The sequence below is a fragment of the Musca autumnalis genome, unplaced genomic scaffold (assembly GCF_047663935.1).
Source record: "Musca autumnalis isolate F117 unplaced genomic scaffold, ASM4766393v1 scaffold_3, whole genome shotgun sequence".
Classification (NCBI taxonomy): Eukaryota; Metazoa; Arthropoda; class Insecta; order Diptera; family Muscidae; genus Musca; species Musca autumnalis.
In genome coordinates, this window is record NW_027411866.1 from 45,997,332 (window position 1) to 46,023,543 (window position 26,212).

The following is a 26,212-nucleotide window of genomic DNA, read 5'->3' on the forward strand; positions in this document are numbered from 1 at the left end:
TTTTCGTACGGTAACTCTTGAAGGGAGTGGCCGAATTGGTCTATACATCCTAATATATCTACCAGATAAAGATCAGGTTCAAATATGGACTATATTTGTCCACTCCATCCGGTACCTCCCACACAAAATTTCGGATAAGTTCACTTTATGACCTGATATCGAATCACTTTGATTTTTCTTAAAGCAACTTGCATTCGCTGCCTCAATTACGATGGTAAAAGTTTTTTTAGGAGCAAGTCCATACTTCTTGAGCAAACAGCCCGAAGAGTGTAAAAACCCCCTATGGCACCATATGTTGTGGATGGAGATCCGCTTCCATAACGGTCAATGTCGATCCATTCCTTTTAGTATCTCCTCCGCAAAACTTTTGATATTTAATACTAATCAACATTTTTGTCGGTTCAAACGCCCAAAATTTTTAAACCCCCTAAATACATACGTATTTTGGGGAAAAAACTTTTTCAATATACACAGGCTGAGGGTATATCTCTGTCGGCAAAGCCGACTGATATTTTTTTACTTGTTATAAAATATTTAAGAATGATAAACATGTGGTAGGCAGACCGTCTTCGTGTAAGAGGTCGTTTGAATAAAATGAGATAAGACTTTCCCTTTGACTTAGATTACGGGATATAATCTATACAGCAAACTGCTGATAACCATGTGTAGTTAGTTTCCTTGCCACATGTGACATACCATAAGATTGTAGGTTATGTCATTTTGTACTATTTAGTTCTTAAGATTATTTTAAAGGTTGTAGCTTCAATACCCGAAACTGCTTACCTGCTTACCTGATATTTTTCGGTATACGTCCACGACTTTATATAGCCCCCATAGTGCAGTGCCTCCCGACTTTCGATATTTTGAAGATCTCAGAGTCATTATCAAAACGAAATGGATACAATTTTGTATTTAGTCTTCGATGGGGTAATACAATATTCCAGATGGGAATTATAAATAAATGTCCACGTTTTGATATAGCCGCCGTAGGAGGGTACCTCCCGATTTTTGATGGTTGTGATCTCAATATCCAATCGAAATGGCTGAAATTTGGTATTTAATATTATCTGGGGGTACGAAACTTTCCACCAGAAATTTGTCGGTATAGGTATACGTCTTCATACAGCCCCTATAGAACGGTACCCCCTACTTGCGGTATTTTGGAAGTTTTAGCTACATCGTTCAACCGAAATGACAGAAATTTAGTATTTAGTCTTATAGAATGGTACTCCCGATTTTCGGTATTATGAACGATTTAGCAAAATTGCCCGTCATAAAATTGGGGAAGAGCTCTTCGTTTCAATACAAAGAACTAAGGGAACTGATGAGTCCAAGAGGCGTTGGACGAAACTAGTGTTCTCTGCCTTTCCCTAAAGTAAACCAATTTTACTACACCCACTTTAAAAAATTTTTGTTTTTAAAATTTGAAAACAACAAATCTGTGATTAAGCTGTTCCAACTTTAAAAATAAGAAGTTCTTTTTGTCAAATTTTCGAACCGATATTGCTGCAATATCGTATTGTGTGCTGTCAGATAATACAAAAGCTAAATTCGGAAATTTGTTTATATTGGCTAATGACTCCCCATGAGAGCTTGTTTAAATTGTTGCTACATTTTCCTCCTGATGTGGATGAAACTTCGTATTTTCGAATGTCAATGGGTAGAAAACTACCACACAGAAAATGATCAATATAAAGTGATTATTATCAGAAAAGATATTCTGCTTCTCCAAGGCATAAGCTTTAACGTAGAGGAAGAGCTTTGTGCTTTCATAAACGAAATTATGTGTTTTATTTAGTGTTCAAATAGTCGGAAAAACCACGAAAAAATTAATTAATAAATATAATTTTTCTCAACTAATATATACATATAATAATAGCCTAAAAGTATGCATCACACCATACATTTATGTGAATGTATGTAATGGTCCAAATAACAGATCGCAAAGAAATAACAGCTGATAATTATTTGAACTGTCAAAATACAATACTATGATTAAATCACAGTACAAAGTAATGAATATGTACACAATTTCGACATTTAAACTGAAAAATAATGATCAGCTGTTTTCACTGGAAGACCTGTAGATTTGACAATGTATACATTTGTAATCTACATAGAATTGTTGCCAAATCTAAATAGTGGTACTGCGAAAAATCTTTGTTAAAGAAAAAATCTGTAATAGATACATATATATGTACATTGACATTTTTTTCTTGTAGTAAGAATGAATGAACTTTTGCCTATTAATGCCTACAATAAAATTTATTCCATTCTATTCTAAAGAAAGGTTCCGCGCAAGCCAATTTAAAAAAACATTGAAAAATTTTGTTAAGTGAAAATATTTTTCTCAAAAAATGATTTCCTATTACACGAATGAATAACCTTTTGCCTATTAATGACTAAAATAACTTTTATTCTAGTTAAATATTGAAAAAGATTCCGCACAAACCACTTTTAATTTGTATGCTATATGTATGTATGAAATAATGTTATATATAATATACTAATACACTATTCTGCTTCTCCATATATACATATATGTAACAATACGATGATAAAATTAGTGAGAAACAAACGGTTATGTCATTTGGGTTATGTCGTGTACCCCTATAAATTGTTTTTACAGCGACTTCAAAAAAATTTCAAAAAATTCTGAAAAAAACTTTAAAAGCTTTTTGTGTAGAAGCTTTTTTTATTGAATCACTTTATAATTAAAATTTTATGTAATCTTACGTAAAAACTCTTCAAAATGTCATAAAGGGATACGAGGTTGCAAAAAAGTCTTAACCCAAATATACAATTCAATCAATTCAATTCAAATTTTATTGAGTGCATGTACAATTTTGAACATTGTTTCAGTGGGTCCTTAAAACTATAGTGTTTGGTTTTAATGTCATATGTGTTATGTTCAGCACCATGCTTTTCCATATAATGTTGATTGTGTTAAAAACTAAATTTAATATATGTTCCCGTGTTTGCTCCCGACACTACAATTTTTGAGAGCATGTCTCGCTTGGATTTATCTTACAACTAAATTTAACCTAAACCTAACCTAACTTAAACTAAGCAGATAAACTGTAATAACGATAGACATGTGCTTTAAGCTATAAAACACATTTCTATCGAGAAAACTTTTTATCTGCCCCGTTACCTAGCCCCTGTGCTTACCAGGAGAGGTGCTGATATAGAAATCTGGACACTCAATAGAATCCAAGGCCATAGCCAAATCAATACCAAGTGGGGAAACATAATTTGTGTTTTCCCAGTCGAATTGATTTTGTTCTTCAACAACTCTTTGCATAAGTGAGTTAGAATGCATATAAAGTCTATTTACATAATTCTTAATTAGTTGCATGGCATAGACTGATATTGGGGTAACATGAGCTGCCTCATAAATATACTGATTTGAGAAACGCTTGTTATACGCTTGAAAATTTTTTCCCACACAGAGTCGTAGTATTTTCCTTTCCAGTATTCCGAACTCTTTCATTACCGTTGGTGATATCGAAAACCATATGGGTAAGGCATAAACCAGAACGGGTCTAATAGCAGTTTTGTATAGCAATAACTTTGTTTTTTCAGGTAATACCCTGCTATTAAGGAGTCTTCCAAATGACCCCTTAATACCATATGCCTTCCCCAAAATTGCTCCGTGCATTTTTGTTAAATTTAAACAATTTGGTTAACCAAACTCCCAAATATTTGAATCTGTCTTTAAATTGTATTTCCACACCATTCAGAGACAGTCTCAAAGACTTACTTTCAGGAACTACCCATCTCTTGCATTTTCCGGAAGCGTTTCTCAAACACATAGCCTTGCTCTTGGAAGTATTTTTCTTTATGCCCCATTTAGTATAAAAAGCATTAACCGTTCTTAAGTGACAGGATACAATTGCTAACGCTTCACTTGGAGATTCCGCGTGTGCATACAAAAAACAGTCGTCAGCGTACAACACACCCAAAGAATTTTGATGCGTATGAGGAAAGTCGTGCATGTAAATATTAAACAAGTGTGGCGATAAAATAGACCCCTGGGGAACCCCACAGGATACACTATTCGTATCAGATATCTTATTTCCAAGCTGAATGTAAAACTTCCTATCAGTGAAAAAGCTTCTGAACATTTTTACTACATGCGGTTCAAAGCCTAAACGAGCCATTTTATACACAATGCCATCGTGATAAGTCCTATCGAATGCTTTCTCAACATCCAGCGAGATTGCAACCGTGCATTTTCTTTCTCTCAATTTAGAAATTATATCGTTATTAAATTTTGTTAACGCATCCAAAGTCGAATGTCCCTTTTTAAAGCCGAATTGAAATTCTGAAATATAGTCGTTTGGTAAACCTGCATCCATTTTATCCCGCAAAATTTTTTCAAATAACTTGCCCAAATTTGAAAACAGTGAAATCGGTCTCAAATTGTTAATATCTATTGAATTTTTTTTTTCTTTTTGATGGGAAGAATCTTTCCTATCTTCCAGAATTTAGGAAAATATGAATTGTTTAAACAATTATTAAATATAACAACTAGGTAATGTATTGCCTTTAATGGAAACTTTCGTAGTAGGAAATTAGAAATATCGTCCAAACCACATGACTTTTTATTATTTAGCCGTGACACTGTTAGACGAAGGGCTTCCACAGTTGTAAATCTGCTGTCGAGTTCGTTATTAAACGAAGTAGACTCGGCATTGAATTGAATTATGTGATTGGGAACATCGGTCAAATAATCACTTATTGAATTCTCTATATGAGACAAATCTTTATTTGGAGGCGGCCCATTATAAATTTGAGAGAAATGATCTTTCAATATATTCACTTTTTCATTTTCATTTATAACGGTCACACCATTTACAGATAAATCGTTGTCTTCTGACTTCCTCCCCTTTCCTATTAACCCGTAAATTTGCCTATATGCGTTTAATCCAGGTTTAATATTTCGAAGTTTATCGTCCATTTGTGCCTGTTCTATTTCTACCTTTTCTTTGATTATAATTTTGAGTAGTTGAATTTGCTTTGACAATAATAAATACTGTGGATTTTGCCTATTCATATTTCTGTGAAATAATCGTTTCAGTTCCTTTTGCCACTCGTGTTTTAATTTATAAAGATTTTCAACTTCCCTAGATACCTTATATTTCCGATTCTTCATTTGTATTCTTTTTGAATGCAGTGAAGACACAAAATTTACTGTAGTAGTAAATTCGTCAATGTACATATCAATATCTCTGTCCGAAAGATTTGTATCATGAGGAGGAAAATGAGCCTCCAATTCAGCAGTCAAATCGGCCTTAAACTGACTCCAATTAGTGTTTTCAAACGATCTATATTCTTGCGGTTGTTTAACGACGAACTCCAGATCTCCAAATGTAATTTGCAATTTCAAAGCGTAATGATCGGAAAATGTAGATAAACTTTCTATACGATAATTTGGCTGGAGTACATTCACTAAAGTTGGACTTACTACAAAATGATCCAAAAATGACGACCCATTAGGAAATGATGGTACCGAATCGCACAATCTCACAAGCAAGTTATTATTTAACCAGCGTTGAAGCGCTCTTCCATTTATGTTTGTAAATATATCACCCCATGAAGTGTTTTTACTGTTTAAATCGCCGCCTATGAGTATACCATCATAGTTTTGTGCAAAATTGTTTATGTTTGACAAACTGTCATTTATATAAGAATCACCTAAGTTCGAGGCAAAATACACAGTTCCCAGCAGAATTCTCTTTAACTGGCCGTCAATTGTCATATTAATGGAAACAAAAACGTTTGGAACTTGTATATGTGGAATTTCCACTCTAGTAAAATCAATGTTATCACGAAGTATAAGTGCTACTCCAACACCAATTTTACTTTCCAAAAATGAATAATTTTTTAAAGATACTCTATGCATTTCCTTCAGATGTGTTTCCTGAATAAATGCACAGTGTATCCTGTTAGTATTTAAAACATTCAATAAATCAATTCGGCGGCTGACATCAATCAGCGACCTAACATTAAGGGTTAAGAAATTAATATTTCTACGGATCATAAGAATGCTTAAATTCGTTTAACAACCTTAAGCATTCTTCCTTAGCCTCACTGGCTGACATTTCTTTATGCCTTTTAATAAAGCGTTCCATTTTTTCCTCTAAAGAAAGCGTTTCGGGCTCACATAGAATTCTTGCGATTTTTAGGAATTCCTGGACTGTATCGGATGTATGCTTTCGAGAGTTATTAAGACAGTTAGCAAATGATTTACCCGGCAGAACCATATTAACTCCATTAACTGCGCTAAAAACGGCTCTCGAAGCCTGAAATTTACTTTGTTGTGATGATACTCTAGATTTTTCTTTGAATTCCACATATTTTAAGTAAGAGGGACATCTCCTGTAACTGGATGGGTGACCAAATTCTTTACAGTTCACACAGAATGGCTTGCTATTTTCTGATTGCACATACTCACATTGCCCTGGTTCATGGGATTTATCACACTTAACACATGCACGTTTCCTACAGCAATTTGCTGACATATGGCCCCATTGTTGGCAACGCCAACATTGTGGAACCTTCCTATTAGCTTTTGGTGATTCAAACCAAGCCCTTTGCTTTAATACGTACCTAATGTGTGAAATGTCAGAAATAGTTTTTCCCGGAAGTAGCGATACTGAGAATAGACCTGTTTCATAGTTGTTCTTTTTAGAGTGTTGAGTACTAAATTTTGTGACTTTATGTACGGTATTTGGTGCCTGAGCATGTAAACATAACTCAATATCGTTAATTGCTGAAGCATGATATACGCCTCGAAGGACAACATTTATATGTCTTAATTGTTTGGGTGTATAAGTATAAGCCTCGAATTTACCGTCACGAAAAATCTCCATAATTTCGGCGTGTACTAAAGGATCTTGTACGTACAGTTTGCTTTTATGCCTATTTTTGTTTACTATTTTGTACACAATATTTTTAGCATTCAACTCACTTACCAAACGTCCGATATTTATATCGATTAGGAAAATAGGTGGGCAAAACTTTACGTGTTGTGGTTCCAATACTCTGCGTCCATGATTTGAATCAGCAACTTTCCTAGAACTCTCAGGTTCTTTTTCAAAATCCAAAGTCCCTAAAATAGCAAAACTGTTTTGCGAACCTTCACTATGTGTGACATTTACAGAGAGCTGTTTTTTCGTATTTTGGGGTTTTGAAACATCGACATCACTATCGGTTCTTCTTCGTTTGGATCGTTTTTCCTGCACACGCTGAAATCCATCATTATCTTCTCCTGAACTAGCAGAAGCATCCATGCTAACCTCAAAATTAGTTCTTGAAGATTCGTATCCATCAGTATTTCCGTTAAAATCGGTGTCAATTTGATCGTTCATAGATGCAGCAGATTTTTCCGTATTTGAAACGAAAAGCATGTCTGTCTTGGATAATATTTTTGATGTGCTTGACGTATCAGAAAAAACAGCTTCCTTTAATGCTTTACCAAGATTATTACCAGACGAAGTTGGTCTTTTCGTCACCTTATCAGCGGCTTTCTTCGAAATCTGTCTTTGTTTGAGAGCATCTTTGGAATGGTTTAAGGGCATATTTGCAGCATCATTTCCGGCCAAAATCTTATCAGGCGGTTTCTTCGGCTCTTGGCTGCCCAAGGGCAGATGACTATCCATTACTAGAAACGCTCGCGGCTTGGGGAAAGGAACTCAAAAATTCCTGTTTTTTAATATACATATTATTTTTTTCCAAAAATTTGTTGAAAAAATTTGATTGAAAAAAATACGTCTGCTCTACTCGAAAATTCGAATCGGATTTTTTCCCAAATATACATATCTAGTAATATGTAGCATGATACACTGCGCCTGAAAGTATGCATCACACAATTTAGAAAACAACATAAAGTAATGGTTATTTTTAAATTTAAGGAAGTTAAATGTTTCTTCTAAAAAGTTACAAGAAGATAATGACTGGGCTAAAAATAATATTTCAGCCAAAGTGGATAAACAGTGGATGATAACATGAACAGCATTCACAGCTTTTTTGCTATGACTATTTGTAATTGTGAAAATTTCAGTTCTGTTCGAATCAACGATGTATGTGTTAGTTAATAAGTTGTAATCCGCGTATAGTAATAGTGAAGTGTCATGAACGGTAAAAAAGACTGGGGCAATCGATCAAACGTGTGGTCTCAGCAAATATGTGCTCTTATACCATGCTGCTGAATTCTTAGCCACCCAAAAGTATGCATTATTAAAATAATTGTATGTGTTTTTCCAGAAAATTAAACGAAACCTAAAGAAAATTAGTGTAAAACTGTTTTTAATACACTTTTAACAAAAAAAAAAAAAAAAAAAAAATACAAAATATCAACAAAGATTTTAGCAACAAAAAAAAAACTTCCTAAAAAATGAAATGCCGTTAATAATAAAAAAGCAAAGAAGATATATGTTTTATATTAAATTAAAAACATTTCCAAAGGCTTAAATGAATTTAAATGCCTTTAAATAAAAATAGTGTTCACCATATCATCATCAATACCCTTCCACAAGTTAAAGCTGAATTGCCGAGTAAACAAACTTCAAATAGCATTCATAAATCAATGATCTCAAACCAAAAAAGAGCAAAGAGAAAATTTAATCACAATTAAATAAGAGTTTTTCCAACTGTGAGTAAAAAATAAATAAAACACAACAACAACAACAAAATTATGGACACAAACATGATGCTATGTGAGGATAACCAACAACAGCAGCAGCAACAGCAACGTTTACGTAAAAACAGTTGTTCTCCACCCACCACAAGTCAAGTACTACATTCACAAACAACACACCAACAACAAGATTCAATGATGATGACAGTCCTGCCAAATTCCACAGTTCACAACAATACAACACTTGAAATAAGCCAACAACAGCAGCAGCAACAACAGCACCAACAACAAATACTTACAAATGGTTCCCTGAATACCTGTGGAAATGGCAGTAGTAATACAAACGGTGGCTCCAGTGCCATTGGCTCAATGGGAAATAAAAATTTACATATCACCAACCATTCAAATTGTTCATCAGTAAACTCATCACCCTCAAAAGTCTTAACGTCATCCTCAACGTCGGCATATCATCATCAACTTCAAATGCAGCAGCTACAACATCATGGTGTTGGAGGTGGTGGTCATAACCATCATTCTCTGAATGCAGCCACTTTACAACATATGCATCATTCGCCCCAGCAGCATCCGGCAATTGTCAATTTAAAACAATGTTCTACGGGTGGCGGGGGTGTTGGGTCTGTTGTTGTTGGCAGCAGCGCCAGTTCTTCTTGTTGTGGTTCAGGTTGTGTAAGTGGCTCCTCTACACCGCCATTGCATCATCACACTTTATATCCGGGTGTTTTGCTCGGTTCAGGCTGCTACAGTGCCAGCGGTTCTAATTCCGTTGTAAATTCACCAGCCATGGGTAGACGAAAACGTTTTACCAGCACATCGTCCAATTGTTCAACACAATTTAATAATAACTACACCGGTTTGGATGTTGAATCTCTGGATGATATGTTAAGAAAGGTAAGGAGACTATGTATTTGTTATTTTATTATAAGAAATAATGAAATTTGTTGATTGGAAACCTTAGGGTAGGCTATAGATTTATGTTTATTTTTGTATCTTTAGCAATCTATAAAATGGATTAGTTGATGAGTGAGTTACTGATCATTAACGTTTGCGCTGAAACAGCTGAAGCTGGAGTCATGCATGAGGAACCTCGGTAGTCGATAGTCGACGATACGAGCTTTTGTGGAAACGTTTCTGTAAGGGTACGAAATGTTCAACAAGGGTGCTTCGTAATTTAACGTCATCTATGCTTGACATTATATTTAGGTTTACATTTGATAAAGACAAGTTGGTTGATAGGCATATTTATCGGCGGAATATTTTTTAATGTGTAGAAGAGACAAGATTGATATTTATTTGATTACTAGCCGACACTATCCGCGTTGCTGTCCCTTGAAGCAATTTTATTTTACCTTAAATCAGCGATTGTATTTTTATTGCATCGCTAGTTAGTCGATATCTGCAAGTGATTATAAATAAAAAATCTTCAGATTTGTTTGTGTCGATATGTAATTTTAACATTACGCCAAGAAGCTGATGACTTGAGGCATGCATTTATTTCATCTACTGGAATAGTATAACTGGAAGTGTTTGTCTGAAATTTAAAGGTGAATTGCTTCTTAAATTATTATGTGCCATTGTACATTCGTTCCAGGTGATAACTTATATTTAATATTGCATATGTGCCCTTCATTCACATGAATGTTCAGTGACTTAAGGGCCAACTGTGTCGTCCTTCCACCTTCTTATAATGTACATCTTATATACCTGATGAAGCTATAGCTATCGATATGTTGCCTTCTAATTAAAATACTTGCTGTCCAATAAGACCAAAACTTCGCTATGCATAACATCTGGTATTTCCATTGATTTGTAACATATTTAAGAAAGTAGGAGTGGTCGGGTCTTATGGTTTGTACATTTTACATATATAGGACGCAGGGTATAACCATCACCACCGAAATTTAACAAAATTTATAGCATTTTTCCACCAAGGACCATCCCTGTACATCATCTGAAAATTTCATGGAAATCGGTTAAGAAGTTTTGAAGATATAACACACTTAAAAAAGTGGGCGTGGCCGGGTGTATAGCCACAAATAATTCCCTCGGGCGTGGTCGGGTCTTAAGGTCCCAAAATGAGTACCTAGGGTCGGAGAATCGAAGGGTGGATGTTCGGAGCAGGGTGGTTCGTTGCAGAGTGGTTCGATATGTAGAAGTTCGGAGCGGGGTGGATGGGAGGGTGTGGTTCGGAGGGTGGAAGTTCAATGCGGGTTGGTTCCGAGGGTGGAAATCCGCAGCAGGGTGGAAGGTCGAAGTAGCGTGGATTGGAAGGTGGAAGATCGGGGCGGGGTGGTTCGGAAGGTGGAAGTTCGGAGCGGGTTGGTTCGGAACGGGGTGGTTGTTCGGAAGAATTAATTCAATCACTCGTTTCATTTTTGCTAAAATAGCGGTTTTATTAAATCAGACATAGTGGAGGTACCAAACCCCTCCGAAATTCAACACAATGTATAGCCTATCTGAACCACGGGTCCTCCCTGTACATTCTCTGAAATTTTCAGGAATATCGGTTCAGTAGTTTTGGGTATGTAACGTATTTGAAAAGTGGACGTGATAAAATAGGGTTTTTATATAAATAGGGCATGGAGGAGGAACCCCGCCCTCTACGAAATTATAAAAAATATATAGCCTATTTTCACCATAGATATAGCATTTTTAAAGAAATAGGGTATAGGGGAAGTACCCCACCCCTTCCGAAATTCAACAAAATTTGTAGACTATTTTAACCGGGCCATCCCTGTGCATTCCCTGGCAATTTCAGAAAAATAGGTTCAGTAGTTTTTGTAGAAATTACAAAAATTGAAAATTGAAAAAAGTGGGCGTAAAAGTGGGTGTGGTCAAAATGTTTTTGCATAAAAACCCAAGTAGGGTTATGCGCACATTTTACAGGATGAATTATCGAATTGGTCCAGCCGTTCTCAACTGATGCCATTACCAACGAACGACATATGATTTTCATTTATATAGATTTATATAGATTTATTTATTTATTTATTTATTTATTTATTTATTTATTTATTTATTTATTTATTTATTTATTTATTTATTTATTTATTTATTTATTTATTTATTTATTTATTTATTTATTTATTTATTTATTTATTTATTTATTTATTTATTTATTTATTTATTTATTTATTTATTTATTTATTTATTTATTTATTTATTTATTTATTTATTTATTTATTTATTTATTTATTTATTTATTTATTTATTTATTTATTTATTTATTTATTTATTTATTTATTTATTTATTTATTTATTTATTTATTTATTTATTTATTTATTTATTTATTTATTTATTTATTTATTTATTTATTTATTTTTTTTTTTATTTTTATTTATTTATTTATTTATTTATTTATTTATTTATTTATTTATTTATTTATTTATTTATTTATTTATTTATTTATTTATTTATTTATTTATTTATATATTTATTTATTTATTTTATTTTATTTTATTTTATTTTATTTTATTTTATTTTATTTTATTTTATTTTATTTTATTTTATTTTATTTTATTTTATTTTATTTTATTTTATTTTATTTTATTTTATTTTATTTTATTTTATTTTATTTTATTTTATTTTATTTTATTTTATTTTATTTTATATATCTGTTTGGCGGACGCAGAATGAACACATCATGTGCCCTTGACACAAATAAGCGAGATAAGGTAGCAATTTGTTAAAAACGGGCATTCAATTGGATATGTAAAGAAGGATAGAGGACTAATTCCTGATTCGAAAATGGAGGTTTTAAATTCGCATGATTGGGTTCTTTTTTCCATGTGTTCATTTGAGCTCTTTATGATCTTTCCAGATTTCTATTTATATAATACCTCTTGCCTAATTAATGTTTTACGTCGACTTGGATTCCTTACTGATTCTACCGTGTGGAAAAAATAATTCAACTAAGCTAACATTGTATTTTCTAAAACTGTGTAACAACCTTTTATTTCAAGGTCATATAAAAATTCGTACAGACAGATGTCCCATTTATATTTCAAGAAATTGTTTTTCATGCTCCTTCCTCTCTTTCGGGTCATTTCTAGAGAAATAATGTTTGCAAATGCTACAAATTGTCGGCACTTGACAAATGCCATTATTTTTGGTTTTTACAAAGAACAACAATAAATTTTGCCACAACAAGCAAAAGGAGATGAAGAAGAAATAAAACATATATCTTGGCCCATCTATAATAGAAGAAAGAAAAAAACTAACTAACAATCAAACCCAAATCCCAACACTTAGGAATTTTTCTAAGAATCAAAAAGAGCAAAGGACCAGAAAAAAGCAAACAAATGATATAAAAAATGACAACAACAAAAAACAACTTTTTATGACCTTAATCTGCTAAGAAAAGCAGGAAAACAAAAAAATCATTTTGACATTTTCATTTCACAGGCTCCTTGGAGAATATATCACAGAAATATAACAAAGTCGTGGTAGAAAGCTAGGTTAAGAAATCGCTTTGGTAATTTAGCTTGACATTATTTCAAACTGCTTTGGGCCTTTTAGCTACGTCTCTGCCCTGAGTTCTAAAATGTTTTCTTTTAAGGAAAGAACAAAGTCCTTGTTATGCTTGCCTTATTTTTTTTCTTATAAATAAATAACACCAACTAGCTTGACATACTTTTGGTCTTGAAAAAAAAACTTTAACACAATAGTGATAAATTGATGGGCCAAACACTTCCTCTCCGACACTTTTAAGGCAACTGAAGAAAAAATCTACTCAAAAAATAAACTTTTCTTGGGACACCATATTTTTGTGTCCGTTTTCCTCGTTATAACCTTTGACATGTTAAATTTTCTTCATCTTCTTTTTTCCTTTTTCTAGTTTAGAGGAAATTGTTGGGCAAAAACTTTTCTTTGGAGGAAATAATACCCAAAACTATTCCACTAATAATGTCAGCAATTTAAAGCAAAGTCACATTTTTCATTCCTGGAATACAGAAAGGACTTGGCTTTTTTCTTTTCACTAACTTTGTTGCTTGTGTTTTTTATTTTGTTGTTGTTTTTTTGTTCTATAAGAAAAAAATATAAATACACAGTGTGAACAACAAGGTTTAGTCGAATAAAACACCAGCTATAGTAAGGTCTTTAAAATACCAAAGGCAAGATTGGATAAAATCTGCAAAGAGCCAGAAGCAATTTGCGTTGATCGATGCATAATAAACTATTACCATTTAAACCATTTAAAACCCACCTTTTATATTGTTACGGAATCAGCTTTAACCTAATCCCGTGTAGATAAGATTCGTACCAACTAAAACGAGGGTTCGTTTAAATTACGATTCTACCATCATGGATCTTTAACCTGTTGTTAATGTTCCTTCATCTCTAGGAGACGGTTTTAATTCGCGGCCTGAATTACAACTCAACTGCCTGCTACTCTCCCGCATTTATACTCGTTCGCCGATGCACAAACTGTTCTAACCTCCTCAATCTAGGAGTTTCACCAATGTTCAGTCGAAATGCTAACCGATTCGCAAATACGCATGCAAACAGACAGATGAATGTTAACAACAAATGGGACAGAGGTAATTAGAGAAGTTAGAAGGCATTACTATGAATGACGTCACAATGTAGAAGCATAACTAAATGAGCAAAATAAATAGAGAGAGTAAAACAAAAACAATAGCTAACCAAACTTGGAAAATAGTGAGAAAAAGCGATAATTCTATGATTGTAGTAAATTCTATACAGTAGTTGTTGTTATGATACTGACTCGAATAAAGTAAAAGCCTAATAAAAATTTACATTACAATTCAATTTGTTAATTAACGAAATTTCATCTAAATTAAATCTACTTGTTATATTCGTAACAATATTTACCATCTTGACGACGACTTGGTGTGACTTCGTCAACGCATTCGGCAACATTGTTTCTACACATCAGGTTCCCACATTCCTTCAAGCTATTTTACACTGTCAATGTCTTCAAAACTTGTTCAAACTATCAAATATGCGGTACTGGGGCCCTCATATATTCAGACAATTTGATTTCGGTTGAGACATTTACGTCCATCCGTCTGGGAACCAGGTTACAGCAACATATTTCTATATTTTTCACCAAATTGTCCAAAATTTGTGCAATTATAAGCAGAGGCTTATAGCCCAAATTCAGTTAAAAGTCCTAATTCCCTGGGTATGTTCCTATTGCATATCTGGATATAAACGTGTGTGAATATTGACTTTGCTGTGCTGTATCTATGAGTGATTCTATCTACTTACTTACTTACTTACTTAGCTGGCCCATTACAGAACATTTGTTCTATAGGCCGAACTAAGAAGAGATCTCCATTCCTCTCTATTTGTTGCTTCGCACTCTGGAATACCGCGCCTTTTCATCTCATCATCCACTTGTTTGCGCCATCTATTCTTTGGCCTGCCAATTCTGCGTGCACCGCCAAGCGGTCCGTATTTATACGCCTTTTTAGCGGGTTCTTCATCGCTCATTCTTATGATATGGCCTAGCCAACGCAATCGCTGCATCTCGATACGTTTAACAATATTGATGTCGTTGTATAGCAGATACAGCTCGTGGTTCATGCGACGTAGATATTCACCGTCAACGCAGATTGGTCTGTAGATCTTTTGAAGAATTTTTCTATCAAACACACCAAGCACCATTTCTGCTTACGCAAGTACCCAAACTTCGGAGCCATACATCAGCACGGGTAGTATCAGTGTTTTGTAGAGCGTTTTTTTGTTTGACGAGATGTGGCTTTGTTTTTAAACTGCTTACTTAAACCAAAGTAGCATCTGTTGACCAATACAATTCTTCTTTTTATTTCACAACTTATGTCGTTTGTTGTGTTTACGGAGGTGCCGAGGTAGACGAAGTCTTTTACTACCTCAATATTATAGGAACCAACTTCCACAGTCGGTCCGAGCTCAATGGACGCATTGCGCGTAGACACCATCAACTTGATCTTCTCACCGTTTACCGCCAGACCCACTTTAGCAGATTCTCCTTCGACCTTTATAAAGGTATCAGTTACTTCTTTTACTGATCGGCCCATGATGTCTATATCATCAGCATAAGCAAGTAACATGTGATTATTGGTGTAGATTGTGCCACTTCTTATGACGTTTGCCTCTCGTATAACCTTTTCTAGCAGGATATTGAAGAGGTCACACGAAAGGCTGTCTCCTTGTCTGAAACCTCTTTTGGTACCAAACTATTCGGAGAGGTTCTTTCCTATTTTAACTGAGGACCTCGTGTTAGTTAAAGTCATTTTACAATGCCGGATGAGCTTTGCGGGGATACCAAATTCAGACATGGCTTGGAATACCTTTGAACGCAGCGGCCTGTCGAAGGCTGCTTTATAATCGACAAAAAGGTGGTAGGTATCGATCTACATCTCTTGGGTCTTCTCCAGGATTTGCCGCAGGGTAAATATCTGGTCAATGGTGGAATTGCCAGGTCTAAAGCCGCGGTATGGTCCAATTATCTCGTTGACCATAGGCTTTAGTACAATACGCACAATACCCCTGACACGATCTTGTAGGCAATAGGGAGTAGACTTATGCCCCTATAGTTAGAGTATACAGTCTTATCTCCCTTCTTGTGGACGGGGCACAGGATACTCAGGTTCCAATCGTCGGGTACTCGTTCTTCTTGCCAGCTGGTGCTAACTAGCTGATGAATACACCTTATCAGCGTGTCGCCTCCGGTTTTGAACAGCTCGGCTGGTAAGCCATCGGCCCCTACTGCCTTATTATTCTTCAGCCGATTTATTGCTGTCTTTACCTCATCTTGGCTGGGCGGTATACATTCAATACCATCTTCTGGGATTGGGACTGTGGTATCTTCGTCGTCTTCACTGCTATTGGATACCAACAGATTTGAAAAATGTTCTTTCCATATCCTGAGTACACTTTCTGTATCAGTTACCAAATTACCTTGCTGGTCTCTACAGGAGGATGTGCCTGTACCAAAGCCATCAGTTTGATGCTTGACTCTTTGGTAGAATTTTCGGACTTCATTCTGGCTCCTGTACATCTCGATTTTTTCACACTCCCGCTTTTCCATCTCTCTCTTTTTCCTGCGGAAAAGACGTTTCTCCTCTCTCCTTTTCTCCCTGTATCTCTCTCGTGCGCTACGCGTTGATACGGATTGTAAAGTAGCCCTATTTGCCGCATTTTTCTTTTCGGTGGCAGCACGACACTCCTGATCATACCATGGATTCCTTGGTGGAGGCCTCTGGTATCCAAGTATGGATTTTGCGGCTGTTTGCATGGAGTGGGCAATGCTTTGCCATTGCGCTGGTATGTTATCGGGATGAGGAGTGCTTTGATTAAGCAATTGGGCTAGTTGAGTGGAATATGCTGTGGCTATCTGTTGTGATTGCAGCTTACCGATGTCTAACTTTTGTGTTGTGTCCGTTCGTACTTTGTTTGCTACGTTTAAGCTACGTTGGCCGCAACAAGGTAGTGGTCCGAATCAATGTTTGCGCCTCGGAACGATCGTACATCCAACACGCTCGATGGATGTCTTCCATCTATCACAACATGACCAATTTGGTTTCTTGTTTCCTGATCTGGAGACAGCCAGGTGCCCTAATGAATATCGAGATGATTAAATCTGGTACTGCTAACTACCATGTTTTTTGCAGCTGCAAAGTCTATCAGCCTCATACCATTGTCAGATGTTTCACTGTGGAGGCTGAATTTCCTATTCCAATTTTGGCATTAAAATCGCCTAGAATGATTTTAATGACATGGGAAGGGCAACGGTCATATGTTTCTTCTAAACGCTCGTAAAATATATCTTCGGTCTGTTCGTCCTTTTCTTCAGTGGGAGCATGAGCGCAAATAAAGCTGATGTTGAAGAATTTAGCTTTTATTCGAATTGCAGAAAGTCTTTCATTCACTGGGGTGAAGCTGGATACCTAATATTTTAGTCTTCGACTAACTACGAATCCACAACCAAACTCATGCTTTACGTCATGGCAATGCGTCACTTTTAGGTGTTGTTGTGACGCCTTTCCCATGGCAGTAATATCGGCCTTGTACTTTTCAAGTACGTCTGCCAATGCGAAGACTGCACCTTCTCTATAAAGAGTGCGAACATTCCAGGTGCAGATTCGCAGATCATGTTCCTTAAAAGGTTTGCGGGGTTCGTCAACTTTAGAGGGGTTTGTTTTTCTTTTCTTTCGTTTTTTCATAGTAGGCTGTTCTTTCTAGGGGAGGGTTACTAACCCGACGCCCAAACCCATGTTTTTAACGTTCTTATGGGTGAACGCGCGGCACATGTTAGCTCACTACCTTTAACGGGTGTTAAAGGCAGTTCCCCAGGTGACACCACGGGGAGGTCAGTGTTCACTTGGGATGAAAGAGGGACCAAGATAAATCCTGGGCTTTGCCATGTTAAAACCGGTCAGGACCGTTGCTTGGAATCTTCCATCCCCTACGTCACCCGAGTGATTCTATCATAAGCCTTAAATGCGATAACTATTTTTTACTTTAGACACAAGCGTGTTCGTTAGCTGCGACAACTGGATAATACAAATTAGTATAGCTTTAGGTATTCGTAATATATAATATAAATATATAATCACGTTTTCATTGCTTTGCATTTCTGATTATTATTTTTAGTTAACTGGTATTTCTTCAGAACATAAACCGTGGTATCAGTCATATCCATTGTAATATTTGCCCATATCCTCAACATATTCGAGACTTTTTATTTAGTTGATCCTCTTTACAAGAGGAATAATGGAGGCGTATGACAATCTCTAATATAAATCCTAATCTTTATTGTTAACGGAAATTTCGGAAATAGAAGTCCATCCACAGAATACACATTATCTGTATACGATAATTTTTGGTGTTACAAACGAGTTAACAAAACCGAGTATACGCTTCAATCACTCCATAAAAAAGAAGAAAAAACAATTCCTTCGTAGCGGGAGTTATTTAGCAAAGTTACGCAATTGTTTGCACATTTTTTCCTCTTTCGATTTTTGTTTTTTTTTTTCATTTTATAGCAAACGATTTTTCTTCCCGAAAAGTACAATTTCTGTTTCATCTCCTTCTTCTTCAATTTTGTTTTCTCGTTGGTATCATGGGGTATTAATCCTAATTGAAGTCAAATCCCTTTTGGATGTTCACTCAACCCTTTGTTTGGAAATCAAAATGAACAAAAAAAAAGAACGAAGAAGCATTTTAGTAATGGTACTCAAATGTAAACCCTTTTTCATAGTTCGTTAGTTAGTTTCTTTACTGGAACGTTATTTTTTCTGATAAACTTAACTGCTTCATTCTACCCTTTCCACTATTTTGGCAAATTGCTATTTTTTGCCATTTTTCCAAAAAAAGAAAAGAAAATTTTCTTAGATTTCAGTCTTATTTGGTTCTTGCTTTGGGCTTTAACGTTGTTTGCTTTTGTTGTTGATTAGCCATCAAACCCATTGTATATTTAAGGGAATATTTATGAGCTTTGAAATGGGGTGGGGAGGGCTTGAAGGAAAACGAAGTTGTAGAGATTTAAAGTTTCGACTAAATAAGGATTATGATAACAAATTTTTTTTTTGTTACTTGTTCAAGGATAGCTTTTATTTATAAAACTGATCTGTATAAAATTACGAACTCTTTCAATTTACAGCGGATTACAAAATTAACAAAAATGTGTATAAGACTGGCACCATATATTTGTTGCATACTTTAGGGAGGTATCATTGCATGATTGCATGGGGTTTCAGTGAGTCTAATTTGGTATATGTGGAGGGAGAAACTCTCTTTGACGGCACGCGTGCCCCTTTATTGCCTATAGATGGTATAAAGCATTGAAGGCGATTTCGTTCCAATCCGTTTACAACGAAAAACCCTGATCCTATATTTTGCTTTAATGCGTATTTACAACTAAACGACTCTAAAGAATCATAGTTTAATTCCAAACTTTTTTAAAATTTAAACCAATTTTCATTTTGTTTTTCAAAAAAAAATCAGACTTAATCCCATAGTCGTTGTTTTAATATTTTATTAAAACAACTTTAATTTATAAATGGGAAAAATTTGGCGAAAAAAATAATAGCACTATTATTAAAAATTCGTTTAAAATTATAGAAATTGGACAAATATCTACACTTTATCACTCAAAAATAGAAGCACATCAATATAATCAAGTGTCTATAGATTTATTCATCAGTTGATGGCGTTAGTATCGCCTGGGGATAGGCTTGGTATCGTACCAAGTGGATTCTCCTTGAAGAGGAATCCTGCAACTAATACCAGAATCTCTACAATTTGATTTTCTGGTCGTTGGGTTTGATGCTGTAATTGCCTTATTGACCTTAGACCACATTTTTTTTTGATTTGTCATATCCTAGGAACAACGCACAACCCTAGAGAATGGCCACAATACCACAATTTCTGGACCAAACTAGTGCCAAATTATCCTCTAAATGAAATAGAGTCATATTTTCTAGAATTTCAACGAAAACAACTTCATTCTTCACAATTTTGTTGTCATGTATAGGGTTTAGTCTCTAACGACAAAGTCAGATCTGTTAATGGGCTTTGCTATATATATTTTTGGTTCTATTCCGAGTTTATGACGACATCTAACTGAGAAAAAAAATATTTTCCTCCAAAAATAAATATTTAGCCCCACATCTGCGTGAAACATTGTTCCACAGTTGTTCATGGTGGTGCTATTATTGTTTTCGTAACTGTATATGGTACTCATTCTCTCATTCCCTTAAATTTGATTTGTTGAATATTCAAAATTCTATTGATCACATCATGTGCAGTGTAAACTAAAATGCAATGAGATATAAAGGGTGGTTAAATTGTATGGGCCGATGTTGATTTTGAATAAAACACAAACTATTTAGGAAATTATTGTAATTTTATTTTATTATGATATATTGGTATTACTCAATTATGTATGGAACAAAATATCGACCAAATGGGCGCCGCGACCACGGCGGCACACCTCCATCCGATGGTCCAAATTTTCGATGACCCTGAGGCATAATGGAGGTTCTATGCCGGTAATGTGCCGAATTATCTCATCCTTTAGCTCTTGAATTGTTGCTGGCTTATCGACGTAAACCTTTTCTTTCAAATAACCCCAAAGAAAAAAGTCCAACGGTGTCAAATCACATGATCTTGGCGGCCAATTGACATCGCCATAACGTGAGATAACACGGCCATTGAATTTGTTGCGCAAAAGAGCCATTGTTTCGTTAGCTGTCTGGCAAGTGGCACCGTCCTGCTGAAACCACATATCGTCCACATTCATATCATAATTCGGGCCATAAAAAGTTCGTTATCATCTCACGATAGCGAACACCATTCACAGCAACTGCCTGACCGGCCTCGTTTTGGAAAAAATACGGCCCGATGATTTTCTGCAGTACGAGCTGTACGAGCATGCACTGGTGTTCTCACATCTTCTACAGACCCGGTTTGCTCGAATTTTTTCACGATTTTTACGATTGTACGCACATTTGGACGATCAAATTGACCAAAAAAATCACGAAGTGCACGATATGCATTTTGATTTGAACGCTCATTTTCATAATAAGTCTGGATAACTTTAACACGTTGTTGGAATGTGTATCTCTCCATGGTTCAAATTGAGTAAGTCTGAAATATGAGAGAAATGTCAAATAAAACTCGAAAAAAAACCTGGCGTTTAGGTGTGGTTCACATTCAACATCGGCCCTTACAATTTAACCACCCTTTACATATTTCAATATGCCACCGTGATAATAAATACACTGCGCTTTTACAATAAATAATCATCTGTTTTGCCATAAACTATTATTTTTATAAGTCAATCTAATACTAAAATTATATACTTTCTTGTACCTCCTCATTAAAACTTTCACTTTCGACGCCAAAACTTTCTGCCTGCATGAATTTATGACAAAAGTTTGTCATTTTGGTTGTTATGACAAATATTTGCCAGAGTTGTTATTTTCCAAGTGTTCCTAAAAGTATGCACAAAAAATAAAATTTCAAAAAATAGATTTTAATCACTTTCTATCACTTTAATGCATAAATAAACACTAAAATTGAAAAGGAGCCCAACATTTTCTATGTTTTTGGCGTCAAGCTGTCTGGCTTGTAAGAAGAGTCGTATCCTAAAGCAAACGATAAAAATAACACGAAATCAAGCCCTCTGGTGTTGGTAATACCTTATTTTCGGAAATCATAATTCATATTGAATTTGCCAAAAACCAAAGTAGATGTCATAGAGCCATAACCAAAAGCCAAAGGGAGGGAGAAATGTGGGTTTTATACAAAATTGTTTTGTTTGTTCAGGCCATAGAAATAGCAAAACAACGGACAGACAGACTTCTATGTTAAATGGCCAAATATTTAGATGGGAAGGGAAGAACGACAGAGTATATATAGGAAAGAACGACAGAGTATACCATGAATAAAATCAAAACAGCTAAAAATAAAACCATTTAAGTTTTGTCGGCATTTGAAGTGCTGGCATTCGCTACTTGGTCTTTTCAGTGATAATTTTTGTTTGGTCTCACCATTGGCTGTTGTTTTGCTATACGTTCACGGCAAAAGAGAAGGATGGGAGATACGGAGTGGCGACCACCAGCCGTGTTATAAGATTTATGACTTTTAGGCACGCTGGCTTCACATAATTTTTCCATTTTGAATTCTGGTAGGTTTGTGTGCTGAACTCCTCCTGTAGGTGTGTGGGTTGCTCCTAGCTGTCAAATATTTTCCGAATTGTCGCATTCATTGCCATAGCCCCACACAAAAGAGAGAAAGTGTAATTTTTCCGGTACATTGTAGTCATGTTGACATTGTCTGGGATATCCTAGCCAACCTAACTGCTGCGGCACAATGTTCCATTTTGGCATTATCGTTAGGATGTATGCATGTGTGACCTCTAGGCAACCTGATGCCTTTGGGGTATCTAGTATAGCTGTGTAAGGCAATTGAAATTCACATACGCTTGTTATGTTATATTTTTTCCAGAGCATTTCAAACTTTTTTTGGCGCAGCTGGGATATATTTTCATGAAAGCAGCTACATTTCTTCTTGGCAAATGTCAATTGTAAGTTAAAACTGCCAGGCTCCTTTAGGTTTAGTGTATTGTGTTAAGTTGGAAATGCTAAAAGGTTATTTGGTTTGAGATTGCTGTGGCATAGGAAGGGATTAAGAAAAAGTTTATTTTCCTAAATTGAAGGAAGGTATGTATTCAGCAGTTGGTATAGTTGAGACATATGGAAACATAGACATCTTTGCTTACTTTGCACGTAAATGTATGTAGTGAATGGTGAGTGGATGCCCATAATGACCCACTAAACCTTAAGAAATAAAAGACTATTTTTCTCCCTTTAAGGGGATCTGAATACTAGTGTGTTCTATTTCAATAAAATGCGATTGGATGTCAGGCTTGTGTCTGTCCGTGTGGAACAGAAAGTTTTTATAGACGTGCGATTGCACTACACCCGAAATGGTGAACTATGAAAGAATTTATTTAATAAGATTGCTCTACAACTTGAACTAAAATAACCATATCACTTTCATTTATTTCTTCACTTTTATGCCCATGCAATAAAGATGGTGATCGTTGTTAAAAAACTCAAACCAAAAAGAGAGCGTTCATTCTTTGGGACATTTAGCATTCGTTATTCATCGACGATTCCTTCATTGCGTGAGTTATTTAGTAAAGATACAGAATTTATTTACACATTTTCTCTGTCTGGTTTTTATTTTATCACAAAAAATTTTTTTGTTGTAGCGTTCATATCCTTTTTCATCTCCTTTTTCTTTGACAACACTGTTGCTATTGGCAGGACTTTACGACAACTTTACTTTAATTGTTAATTTACCAACAATTTTCGTTCATTAACGAAATTATAAGCATTTTAATATTTCCGATTTTCGTCGCCAACTCGAAAAATGAGTTACAGAATTCCACTTCTGATACCTAAGCGACTGAGCTAACCTGAAAGGAGAACTTTTCAACTAAACGAACTATCTAGTTCATTAAGTTAAAATGGTGGTTAAAAATTACATTAAGTATCCAATCTTATTCAATTACTCCTTCTACTTACAACGGTTCATGCAGTGAAGAAAATGTTCAAATTATAATAATGGGCTATAGTGATCCTGGCGTGGACCGATTAGTGAAAACAGAAATATTTAGAGTTTTGTTGTTCATGAACGAACTAGTACACACTAGTTCATGTAGCTCATCTCGTTCATTTAGCTCTTCTAGTTTATTCAGTTGAACGAGTGAATAAAGTTCCTTTAGGTCATTTTGCTCTACCTTGGAAAGTGTGAAAGAATTTGGTCTATAAATAATTTCGCCAAATAATATTAAAATTGTGGTTGTCTAGGGTGTCATATAGACGGACCCGCCCGTCTTCGATTTATGATTTTTATTAACACCAAGAGTTATTCTGTTAGTGTTTGTGATCTTGTTATTTTCGGTTTTTATACTCAGTCTTTGGGCTAACAATTGTACAATTGTATACGACCAAAAACCTCATCGAAATAATGGTTTTAGACCCCAAGGTCCGTTCTTACATCTTGCCTTTAAAGTCCATTTTTGTTATACCTTACTTTAAGAAAAGTAAGGAATAAAGTTCGCTCTACAATTAATTTGTTATTACATCATATATAGAGATGGGAAATGGGTCAATACCCAATGGATCGGGATCCAAACTTTATCATATATCAGATGGATTAACACACGATTTGAGTGGATAACCTTGAGATTTAAGTTCTCCCCGAAAAATCTATAATTTTTGCATTCTTCATGAACTTTTTCGCACAAACAACTCCAACGACCGATTTGGCATATAAAACGTTTTGTCCGCGTGGTTAAACCGCTGTTCTGGTATTCTTTTTATACCCTACACTACAATGTGGAAAAGGGTATTATAAGTTTGTTTTGGTAAAGATTCATGTAACACCGTGAAATATTCGTCGGAGACCCCCAATGTGGTATACCAATCTTCATATCTCGACGAGATAAAGCGATTTTGAGATGTGTGTCCGTCCGTCCGTCTGTCCATTATAAATTGTAAACACGCTCCAGGCCGCAATTATGGACCGATAGTCACGAAATTTTGTATGGAGGTCGGGTTCAGATCAGAATAGATCCCTATTCTTATTGATGATGATCGTGAAATATTTAGCGGGTGAAATGGACCAAAAACATAATATTTATCAAATTTTCTAGCGGCTCTGAAGGTCTGAATAATAGTCCGATCAACGCGTAATTTTAAATAAGGTAAGAGTATATCACAAAGGAGAAGCTTGCAATTTGAGATGGCGACGGATAATATTTAGAGGGTTAAATGGACCAAAACTTTTGTGTGAAAATTGTGAAAATTTTTAATATACAGCTTATATCTTAATTCCTGGAAGTGACATTCCGGACAAGTGAGATATACTTGAAAGTGAAACGCTTGACCTTTCAATTGATGCCAATTATGTTGGTGTGCATGATCAGATAACAGAGTTACAGTCTAATATATTCCGTTATTTGTTTGTAGTGTAATAATAAACTCGCTAGAAGTCGCAATTATACATCAATAGTCACGAAATTTTGCACCGGGTAAGAGTATAGGTCGAAAAAGATGCCTACAATTTTGAATGATGATCCGATATTCTTTAGCGGGTGAAATGGACCATTACTTTTGTATGAAAAATATAAAAATTTTATTTTTGGTCGATATTTTAATTCCTTGAGGACAAAAAACTACTGACCTTTCCTCTGATGTAAATTGCAATAAAGTGTTTGCTAGATAACGGGCCTATTGCCTAATATATAATGGGTTCTGTGTAGAGAACCACATTTTTATCCCATGCTACATATTGTCTTTCCAAAAGTTTATGTAACACCACGAAATATTCGTCCTAGACTCCTTATTCGGAATGCCAAAATTCATATCTCGACGAGATAAAGCGATTTAGCGATGTGTGTCCGTCCATTAAAAATTGTAAACAAGCTTAAGGTCGCAATTGTGGACCGATTTTTAAGGAGGTTGGGTTCGGGCCAGAATAGAAATGATTAGTTTTTGGTGATGATCGTGAAATGTTCAGGGGATGAAATGGACCAAATACAAAATTTTAACCAATTTTGTAGCGGCTCTGTAGGTCAAAATAATAACCCGCAAAATTTTAAACAAAGTTTGAGTTTGTGATGAAGAAGAAGCGTACAAACCAACGTGAAGATCAGATAATACTTAGCGGGTTAAATGACTGAAACTTTTGTGTGAAATTGGTAAAAATTTCAATAATGTAGCGGTTAGACAACGGAAGTAGTAGTACTACATAAGTGGGTTTCATTACATTTTAGTTTGTGTGAACTAAATTTTCCTTTCCTGCTACAAAAATGTCTTTGTCATGCTAGATAACTTTTTGGTTTTGGTCATAGGTATTATACATTACATCTCTGATATTTGATAATTAAATTTTCCCAATCATTGAAAAGAAGTTCCGTGGAGAGCGATTGTCCAGGGATAGTGGTATAGGGTATCCCATGGTCGGCTCCGTCCGACTATAGACTTTTCTTACTTGTTTAATTTTCTGTCTGAAAGAAAAAC

The 26,212-nt window shown here is 35.2% G+C and overlaps 1 protein-coding gene across 11 annotated transcripts in view; it reads left to right on the forward strand.

The window, feature by feature from the left end:
• The window catches only part of LOC141397778 (uncharacterized protein CG43867), a 664,656-nt gene that overhangs the window by 205,131 nt on the left and 433,313 nt on the right, over positions 1–26,212 (forward strand). For 3 of the 11 annotated variants that reach the window (XM_073974483.1, XM_073974488.1, XM_073974489.1), the window contains exon 2: positions 8,272–9,553. The exons of the other annotated variants lie outside the window; for them this stretch is intronic. In XM_073974483.1, the coding sequence (XP_073830584.1) occupies positions 8,702–9,553 (852 nt within the window). In that variant the 5' untranslated portion in view covers positions 8,272–8,701. The remainder of the gene's footprint in view (positions 1–8,271; positions 9,554–26,212) is intronic. 11 annotated transcript variants of the gene reach the window in all.